General features: G+C 38.0%; 1 protein-coding gene across 1 annotated transcript; it reads right to left on the bottom strand.

Moving 5' to 3' along the window:
* Positions 1–4,138: 4,138 nt before the first annotated feature.
* On the bottom strand, positions 4,139–4,925 carry ASCL3 (achaete-scute family bHLH transcription factor 3). The gene has a single exon (XM_056802114.1). The coding sequence runs from the start codon at positions 4,850–4,852 to the stop codon at positions 4,253–4,255; it is 600 nt and encodes a 199-aa protein (XP_056658092.1). The 5' UTR covers positions 4,853–4,925; the 3' UTR covers positions 4,139–4,252.
* Between the last annotated feature and the right edge of the window lie 5,921 nt (positions 4,926–10,846).

Here is a 10,846-nt window from a genome sequence, read left to right as displayed (position 1 = left end):
AGCGAACCCCTCCAGACAGGATGGGACCCTTAAAGGGAGAGCGACTCTCTTGGGGAAAGAATGAATGGAGGGCGGAAATAGGAATAAAGGGGCCGCGGGAAGTTTCTCCATCTGTCCATCTCCATCCACAGATGGCAGATTCACAAAACTGTAGATTTAGAGGGGAACCCCAGAAGCTCAGTCCTCTTATTTTACAAAGTCCAGAGGTTAAATGACCTCTTCTAATACAAGCATTAAGGGGGAAATTCAGAATTTGAACTCAGGTCTCATTGCTCCTTCCTCTACTCAATACTGACCTTTCATTAATTTGCCCAAAACGTTTCTCTCCCTTCTACTTCCTTTGAGGGTCTTGAGAGATGATTTCCCCCACAGCTTTAAAGGGAGCAATTAATTTTGTACCCTCCACCAAGAGTTATTTATAACTCTTGTAGTTATAAATTGTAGTTATAAATATAGTTATATATATATATATATATATATATATATATATATAGAGAGAGAGAGAGAGAGAGAGAGAGAGAGAGAGAGAGAGAGAGAGAGATTGAGAGAGAGAGAGTATCCTTCATCACTGACTGATCCTTAACCCCATTAGAGACAAAGTTCTTGGCCAAGCCAGAGGCTAAATGGGGTGTTGGCTACCTGTTTCTATGGGCAGCCAAAGTTCTCTCCTGGTCTGTTGCTAAAAAACACAGCAACCAGGGGAATTGTGCTATGTAGGTCCAGAGCAGGCAAAAGCACTTCTGCAAGGAAAATAGGTGTGTCCACCAAGTTATGTGCCCCAAAGATGATGTTTTCTTTCCTCTCTGACCTTTCACATATCAGATCATGGGGAATACTATCAGTTTTAGGAGGAATGTTTAATTGGACTGTGCCAAGAAGGAAGTTGTCAGGATGGTGAGGGAATTAGAAATCATATCTGAGAATCATTTGATGAGGTTCTGGGGATGTTAAACCCAGAAAAAAAAAGATTTAGGACACAATTAGGTGGCAGCTAAATGGCTCAGCATATAGAAAGTCAGGCCTTGAGATGGGATGTCCTGGGTTCAAATCTGATGTTAGACAATTCCTAGCTGTGTGACCCTGGACAAATTACTTAACCTCCATTGCCCAGCCCTTTTGCAACCAAACTGTGTTGATTCTGATTCTAAGACAAAAGACACAGTGTTGTTTTTTAAGACATAAAAAAGTATTTGAAAGTCTGTCAAATAAAAACCTTCCAATACACCAAATATCTGAAGTTGAACCTTTCATGGTAGTAAAAAACTGGAAACACATTAGATGTCCATCAATTAGGGAATGGCTCAAAACACTGCAGTATATAATATAATATTCCTGTGCTGCAAGAAATGATAAATATGATGAATATAGAGAAGCAAGGAAATGCTCAAATGAACAGAATAAGCAGAGCCAGAAAAAAAAATATACCAAATCATAAATCAAAAGTGAATGTTGCAAAACTTAGGAAAAGCTTGGTCTCAAAGAGGAAATACAAAACCACAACCCTCCTTACTCAGAGGTCTATAGGTGTGATACTTTATAGATAGTCAGATTTTTAAAATACGCTAATCAATTTTGCTAAATTATTTTTCTTCTTTTTAAAAATATTAATTAAAAATTAAAGAATAACTCCCAAAGAAAGGAAAGGCTATGGGGGAAATTTTAGGTACTATAAAAACAAAAGACAGAAACAAAATCTATTTTTTCAAAGTAGTTTTGTCAAGTGGAAAAGGGATCAGACCTATTCTGTAGATCCCTAGAAAGCAAAACTAGAACAATGGGTAGAAGATGCAGGAAAGATTTAGGACTGACAAAAGAAGAATCCTTCCTAACCTCTAAATTTGTCAGAAAATGGCTTGTCTCAGGAGGTAGTGCACTCTAATTCACTGGAAGCATAATTCACTAGGAGAGTCTGGATTATCACTTGTAAGGGATGCCATGAAAACCTATGAAACCCTAAAGTACCATAGATGTGAGAGTTTATTTATTGCTGTTGTTATTTTTATATTTTACAAAATTTGAACCTTTGCAGGAGGGAAAAGGCATGAATCGGTGAAGGTTTGGTGAGAAGGGGTTTAAGGTCAGGGAAATGACGTGTGAACTGGCTGAACTTTGTAAACAGATGAGCTGTGAGAAAGATCCACACCACAGAGTTTAAGGCTAGCCAGTGTCGCATACTCTGTCACATATGGTGGCTTTGCTGGTTTACTTTCACTGAACTATTTTTCTTCATCACCAGAGAAGGTCCTGGTAGTTATCAAGAAATCCTTGGGATAAAGAAAAAAACAAAAGCATCGTGTTTTGTTTTTTTTTAAGATTTTATTCAATCATATGATTAGAAGGGGAAAATAATAATTCTGCTTATGATTATAAAAAATAATTTCCTGAGAAAACATTTTCTTGATATCAGTCAGCTGCTGAAGGCCTGCCATGTGTCCAGTACTGTGAAAGTTTTTTAAGTGATCCATGAGAAAGAAGATAAAACTACTCTCAGTTTAGGTAGTTGGGAAAGTAAGACTATCACTTAGGAAACAGCAAACATGACCAGAGATAACCTAGGACTAAATCAAGCAGAAGAAAATGTCTGAGCTTCATGAGTTTAGATGTAAAAAGAGTTCTCTGAAGTCTCCCATGAAAACTATGGCTTGGAGTCTCTTGCTACTCTTTTTTATGTTCAATGTGGGTCATTTTGGGTAATCAATTAAATCATGGTCTGAGCCCCCACCAGTAGAACACTCTTTTCACCAACAATTTAAGGCACAAACACAATACATTGCAAAGCATTTAAGTGGCATAAAACAATACAAAAAAGTGAGGAAGAAATAACTGGGCAATAGAACCACTCTCAAAGGTATAAATGACAGAAAAAAGTGGGGAGAATGAATTTGTTAGGGGAAACTAGGAGAAGGTTGGTTTTAGACCTGTTGCATTTAAAATCATTTGGAAAAAGCAGGATATTTTAAATTACTTGAACTTTATCCACTATCATTCCCCACCCCCACACCCACCCCTTAGCTAGTTTTTTGGCTTCTCTTCTGATTAGGATTTACAAGGCTCAGATTCCTACTGACCACTCAATAAGAACTACATTCCTATTGAGCCATCTACATTTAAGAAACAAATGCTAACAAAACATTTGGGCTGGTTAGTATAGGACACATCTTTAAAGTATATGACAATTTGATCAAATTCCTAAAAACACAGGGTGAGGGGGCAGCTGGGTAGCTCAGTGGATTGAGAGCCAGGCCTAGAGATGTTGTTTTTTAACACTCATTTCATTAATATAATAATTTTTGCAATACAATAATTTAAAAAAAACTCTTGTTTTATTTCTTCCAGGAATTCTACTTGAACCCTTTGCCCAAGCCATGTCTTATCTTGAGGTTTTGCCTGTAGATATTTTATTTTTAATTATTTAATTAAATTAATTTATAATAGTTTTCCATGGGTTACATGATTCGTATTCTTTCCCTCCTTTCCTCCCTCCCTCCTCCCATAGCCAACAAGCAAGTCAACTAAGTTTTACATGTGTCACTGATCAAGATCTATTTCCATATTGTTAATTTGCACTAGGGTGATCATTCAGAGTCTATATCCCATCATATCCCCATCGACCCATGTGATTAAGCAGTTGTTTTTCATCTGTGTTTCTACTCCCACAGTTCTTTCTCTGAATGTGGAGAACTTCTTTCTCATAAGTTCTTCTGTATTGTCCTGGACCATTACATTGCTGCTAGTAGAGAAGTCCATTACGTTTGATTATACCACAGTGTATCCATCTCTGTGTGCAATGAGGAACCAAGTCTTAAAATTTGCAAGTGAACAGATTCATATATAAGTTGAGAAATCAGATGCCTGAAAGACACTCGTACCTGCTACCTTCCTAAAATCCCATGAATCGATATGTAAAGCTTTGAGAAGCCCCTTCCAACTCAACCATCCATTGTAGAGGCCAAGTCACATTTTCAAACACACTGTACAGAGCTAACTACTACCCAGGGACAGGTGAGCACAGAGGGCATGAACACTGGCTCAATTGTCATTCATAGTAACTAAGAGAAGCAAAGGCTAGATGACCCTTTACTAGGATACTATATGGAGTAGTATTCAGACAGGTAATTAAACTGAATGACCTCTAAGATTGCTTCTGGTGATAAGTTTCTACCAACAATACCATCAAGTCTGGGAAGGGGCATGGCATGATTCTGTAAACACTGTGCCTTTAGGAAACTGCTTTTTTGGACCTTGGCCTTCCTTACACAATTTTAAAAATGGGGTCCATCTGATGACTGGTAGTTGCCACAATGGCCTGACCTTTCCCTGGCTTATTCTTGCCTTCAACTTCATCTCTGTAAAGAAGAGACTGCAGGTAATTAATGTACTTGATGGCGGCTCGCAGAGTTTCAACTTTACTAAGTCGCTTCTCTAGGTATTCCTCAGGCAGATGATGACGAAGCTGGGCGTAGCCTTCATTGACACACTTGACTCGCTGTCTTTCTCTTTCATTTCTTTTTCTGATGAATGCTGGACCATAGGAGTATTCACATCTTCCATAAGAGGGGTATGGCATTTGAAAAGGGAAAGAACAAGGATCTCCAAAGTTTTCCACAATCAGCTGGTCAGTTGGAAAAGGATGCACTGGCAGGTCTTCAGAGTAAGACGATGGAGCAGGTACTTCTGGATATAGATGGAAAGTGACAACAGGGTCCAGGTAGAAAGAGCGAGTTAGCTGCATATGGGGAGAGTCACTAAAGGTGGGTAACTTGTCTGTCAGATTACAGTAGCTTTTGTTCTCCATCATTCTCTCTGTAACCTGGAAGTTCAAACAGCTGTATGAATTCATCCAAGAAGACATGAATATAAATAATATATGGTCATAAACAATAACTCACTTTATAGTTAGAGGTCTTCTGGGACAAGTCCAGTGTACTTTCTATTACAAAATGCTTCCCCTTCTGATGTTACCCAAGAGACTTATCTTCCTAAGACATTTCTATTGTTGGGTGCTTGGTCTTGCTTCTTATCATTGAAAACTAGATGGTGTATGATATGTTACAGAATAAACAATCAGTTTAAAACTATGCAACACCTAAAAGTATAATGTGATGGAAGCCATTCTGAAAAGTGGAAAATTGGGATTCCAATGGATAAATCAGGAAATAGATATTTGCTTTACAAAAAATACCATGGGATTTTTCAAATACTGATTTGCAAAAAATGCTACTTACATGCTACTTGCCATATAAGCTATTGGACAAACTGAAGTACACCGATTTAGTTCTCTCTCATTAATAACACAGGCGCAAGTGTCCTGTTTCAGAGATGTGGTTCTGCACGTTACTTCTTTCTTAATGAGTCTGTTATCACAGGACAACTATATTTTGGGCATGCATTTCTGCCAACATTCAAAGTTTCAGAGTTGGAAGACCTTTCTAGTTCCACTCAGAAGTGTACATAAAACTGACTATGCTCTCTACATCCTAACTCGTAGGTCCAGCCTCCTGAAGCAGCCTATTCCACTCATCATTTTAATTAGAGGGAAATTTCTCCTTTTATTGTCTAAATTTGTCCAATGGCTGGAATCCATTTTTTATTTATTTGGGTTGGACCTGTGATTTCATCTTCTGTAACTGAGAGTCTTAGAGAGTTGCTAAAAAAAAGTACATTTGCTATAAGAACTCATTAAATATCACATAAACTATTAAATATGGGTACAGTGGCATACAGGGCCATTAAAATGATATATATGAGGATAAAAGACATTTGGAAAAGCTTAGGTGAGGTAATATAAAGCAAAGAAAGAAGAGCCAGAATTATATTTACCTCAATGATATGACATGAGAAAAATGTATTAGCAAAAAAAACAGTCCTGCAATTTTAATTTGTGAGGAAACACCCAGTGAAGATTTCCTTCAAGGATGCCAGCTTTCTACAAGTCTTAAAGAAGTGCCTCAGGCACTGGGAGTTCAGTAACTGACTCAGATCAAAGACAAGACTTGAACCTGGGACTTTCCCCTACCAACTAAGTTATGCAGCCTTTTATTTAAAAGGAAAGCTAGATAAATAAACACAAAGACAAATGGACAGAAAGAGAATGAAAGTGACCCCAAAGGAATAATAAGCTGTTATGGACATGTTATACAAAAAAAAATTAATTTATGTACAGCTATACTCATGTGGTTAATTGGGTTTTCTGTTTAAAGTTGGGTGTGTGCTGTTGGTGGAGTTGTGACCTGATCCAACCATTCTGGAAAGTAATTTGAAACTATGCCCAAAGGGCTCTAAAACTGTGCAAACCTTTTGATCCAGCAATACCACTACTAGGTTTGTATCCCAAAGAGACAAAAAAAATTTTTTTTTTTAAAAGAAGGACCTATTTATACAAAAACATTTACTGTAGCTCTTTTTGTGGTAGCAAAGAATTGAAAATTTAGGTGATGTTCATTCATTGGGGAATGGCTGAACTATTGTGTTATATGATTGTAAATAAATTGTGCTATAAGAAATGATGAGCAGGATGATTTCAGAAAAACCTGGAAAGACTTACATGAACGGATGCAGAGTAAAGTGAACAGAAACAGAAGAAAATGGTATGCAGTAATAGCAATTTTTGGATGAACAACTGTGGATGACTTAGTTATTCTCAACGATAGGGATCTGAGAAAATTCCAGACTCATGAAGAAAAATGCCATCTGCCTTCAGAGAAAGAACTGGAGTCTGAATGCAGACCAAAGCATACTATATTTCACTTTCTATTGTGTTTGTTTGTTTGTGATCTCTTCCACAAAATGAGCAATATGGAAAAATGTTTTATATGATTGCACATGTAAAATCTATATCAGATTGCTTACTGTCTCAGGGAGGGGGAGAGGGTGGGAAAAAGTGAAAAAGGGAGGATGAGACATGGAGAGAATTTGCAACTCAAAATAAAAAAAAGAATGTTAAAAAATTCTTACATGCAATTAGGGGAAAATATTATTAAAACTGAGTGCATGACAATTATTTAAGATCGTTAGCAAAGTTGTGCACTTTGTTAGAAAAAGAATGAAAAGCAACATAAATACTTCCACGTGAATCTATTATAAGACAAACCTGCAGGAAAAAAGGGATCAGTTTCCAACCAGTTTTCTAGTTCTTGACTGTCTAGTAGTATCTGAACAGAAGGGTTGGGTGAGGATTGTGTTCAGCCTTTACACAGGCTTCCCCCTGTCTCTGGAATGGACTCTTTCCCTCTCTTAGAATCCCTAGTTTCTTTCTAAACCCAGCTCCAAAGCCATCTCCAACAGGAAGCCCTCCAGGAGCTTGCCTCTGCCACTCCCAGAAGATTGTATTTGTGTTCCTAGTATTTTAAAATTTTGAGAGCAGCACAGTGTGGTGTACAGAGAGCCAGCCCTAGAGTCCTGAAGCCTTGGGTTCAAATTTGGTACATACTGGCTGGCTGACTGGCCAAGTGACTCAAGCTCTTTGTTCTAAGCAGTTATCTACCTCTATAAGTCCCAGAGCTGCTGCAGAGGTATATTGGTGGAGGGGGTTTCCTACCCCGTGAAATCAGAGATCTAGATGAAAAAACCACAAACCACACACACACACACACACACACACACACACATTTGAATCTACTTATCTGTGTCTATATTGTTTCTCAAAGCTCCTTCCTTGGGGGAACAGGCTGTTTTATTTTCATTTTTGCAATGCCTAGTACCTTGCATGGCATCTGGCACACAGTAGGTCCTTAATACATGCTTGCTGAATGGCTTAATCATTATGATCAAAGGAGAAATTGTGCTTCAATTTCTCTGAAAATGTCCAACTAAAAGTATATTCAATGTGGCTTCTTAAACAAGGACAGGTTAGCGATAATAAGGAAGTGGCCAAAGAAAAGGAAATGGGAGGACCAAACTGAAGTCAAGGAATAATTCAAATTAATGCGCATTGATTTGCCTACCTGATGCAAAGTGCACAGTGCTGAAGGCTGAGGATACAAGGAAAAAAATAGAAAAAATCTCTGCCCTCAAGGTGCTGATATCTACTACAGACAGGGAGAGAAATAAATCAATAAAATAAATGAGGACAAAGGGAGGGAGTACCACTAACAATTAGGAAGTCAGGAAGGGCTTCTAGTAAAAGGTGGCACCTGAGCTGAGCTTGGAAACTAAGAATGCCACAAGGTGGAACTGAAGGAAGATGTCCCCAGGGCCTGTGCAAAGATATTAAGTCAGGAGAAGGATCAGGCAGCTTTGGAGAGCAGCAAGAAGCTCTGTCTGGCTGGAATGTGGAGGAAAGGGTAAAGAGGAAGCACTGAGAAGTCTGGAAGGTAAACAGAAAAAAGCATATAAATATTGGGAAAGGGCTCTTCTTAATCCTGGAGATGATTTCACACACAAGGCTACACTGAAGGTCAGGAAATGATAAAGGACAAAGGACCTAAAGCGACACAACACTCGATGCTCCTCTCCATCTTCCACCCCCAAAGAAACAACTCACCTTTGGAAGATCAGAAAGAAGCCATAGGAAGAAGGGTGAAGGGACAAGAAGTGGGAGAAAGTTTCTGGATTAAGGGATGAGGAAATGGCCAAGACAGAAATTCTGGATGAACAGCTCTCATTTACTTGAGGCTTTAGAAAGGTTTACAAAGTGCTTTCCCCACAACAACCTGATGAGTCATGTAAGATATTTAAATTACCTCTCTTTTACAGATGGAGAAACCATGTCTCAGAGATGCCAAATAACTCTCCTAGGGTCAAAAAAATACAGCAATTAGTCACTACCTAAGGATTCTTCACATTCGAGAAGGTTTAGTCACTGGTTTAGGTTTGAGGCTAATTGGAAACTCATCTAGCCCACCTCCTTCATTTTACAGATGAGGACATCAAGGCTAAGAGGAGTGACTTGCCAAAAGTCACCCAGGTTGTAAACAACTTCATTGGAAGCTAGTGGATTATGTGAATACTCTAAATAGCAATAGAAATGGCTAGAATTATTCCTGAAAATACTTTGTGGATGAATTCTCAGGATGGAAATGATAAGCACCAGAAAAGTAGCTTAAAAATTGACCTGCGGCCCAAATCAAGGTCTGAGGAAGGTTAAATATAGTGAAAATAGAAAACAATTATCCCTGCTAAATAAAGAATTTAATTTGGTAAGTCTTATAGAAGACTAGTAAAATTATCTTTAAAATTTCACCCAGATGAAATAAGTGATAGGTAATTAAAAATAGTTTGTAATAAGAGAAAACAGAATTCTTTGACAAAGAGTTCAAGAATGACACAAATTCTGGTGACAAAAAAAACAACAAAAGTTAGCTAAAATGTATTTTAAAAAAAAACACCTTGGGTGTTGCTGAACACCACTGGGAAGCTCCTGTTGTTAGATATTTCTAATGGTAATTAATTGTTTTATATAACTGCATTCTCCTTAATCATAAACACCCAGGCAATAATATTCAAAGAATTACAGAATAATTGATTATGGTTAGAGAAGAATTTATAGCAGGAAATAAGGATTAGAAACAAATATCAATGGAGAATGGAAGTCTTGGCAAAAAATCAAGAAGTGTACTGGTTAGTACCCTGGGCTGAGTCAGGCTTCTGAGTTCCATGGACACAACTAAAAGGGATTTCAGGCAAAGGTTGTGAAAGAGATAAAGAGGTTGAAAAGAGATAAAATTGGCCCTTTATTTTCTAGGAGAGGTATGACAATAAATGATTATAAAACCCCAAGATACCTTGCAATAATCGAAATAACTAAACTTTAACTTAAATAAATATAATTTGTTATACAATCTAGCACAGAGAAACAATGCTACATTCAGAAATTCTAATGATTACAGCGAATTTAGGATCTCAATCCTGCAACAATCATTAACATTTAAAGCTATCATGGTATTAGGACCTAAAACAAAATTCAAGTGATATCCATTGTGCCCAAAATTCTTTCCAAACCAAATTCTTATAATCCTGGTGCTGGACAGGTCTTTGAAGAAGAGCTTACCTGAGTTTTGTGGCCAAAATGTTCTATGTTTGGCGAAGTCAGACATGTCAGATTTATAGACTATTGGTGACAATATGCAAAGCAGCTTATGGTTAAACAGACCTGTGCAGGTCTTGTTTAGCCTTTTTCCACCCACTATGCAGGTATGACAACAAATAGTATGACTAAAAATAAAGGTTCACTTGAAAAAACATTGGATTTCCATCTTGAACAACGCCAGTCAACACAACTAAGTTATTCTTCAGAAGAACAGCCTCCACAGGCTTATTTTTAAATCAAGATTTAAAGAGAAAAGAATTTGAAGTTGTAAAAAGTAATGTACAGAATCGTACAACTTGAGAGCAGGAAAGTTCCCTAGACTGTCTATTCCAACTTCCTCATTTTACAGAAGAGGAAACAGAAGGGTGAAATAAATTCAGATTATACTGAAAGAAGGACTAGAATTTAGCTCTCTGGACTCCTAGATACTATCCTGGCTCCAACCTAAAACTTGAAAATGATTAGATTAGAATCCACTGCAGTGAGCAGTCCCAAAAGGAGCTGAACAGTTCCTTGAGGTTGAGGTTGAACAGATGATCCAGGAGAGATCAAGGAGAGCCAAGTGGCCATTTCCCATTGATGCTACATGCATTAGGCAGAGAAACAGAGCCTCCACAGTTTGTGCAAACTTGGGCTTGGCTGTAATGCCTAGGAGAACAAGCTAAGAGTTGGGGGAAGTCAGGGCAACTGTTGGATTCCTAACCAATGGCGAGAGCAATGGAAAGCTGGGTACAGAGTAGGCCAATCATCTCTAGAGAAAGCACTTACTTGAGAGTAGGTCAGCTGACATGGACAGACTCACCTTGACCAGCACCCAAG

The sequence above is a fragment of the Monodelphis domestica genome, chromosome 6 (genome assembly GCF_027887165.1).
Source record: "Monodelphis domestica isolate mMonDom1 chromosome 6, mMonDom1.pri, whole genome shotgun sequence".
Taxonomy (NCBI): domain Eukaryota; kingdom Metazoa; phylum Chordata; class Mammalia; order Didelphimorphia; family Didelphidae; genus Monodelphis; species Monodelphis domestica.
The sequence above is the reverse complement of the archived record's forward strand: the minus strand, read 5'-3'. Positions and strand labels throughout refer to the sequence as shown.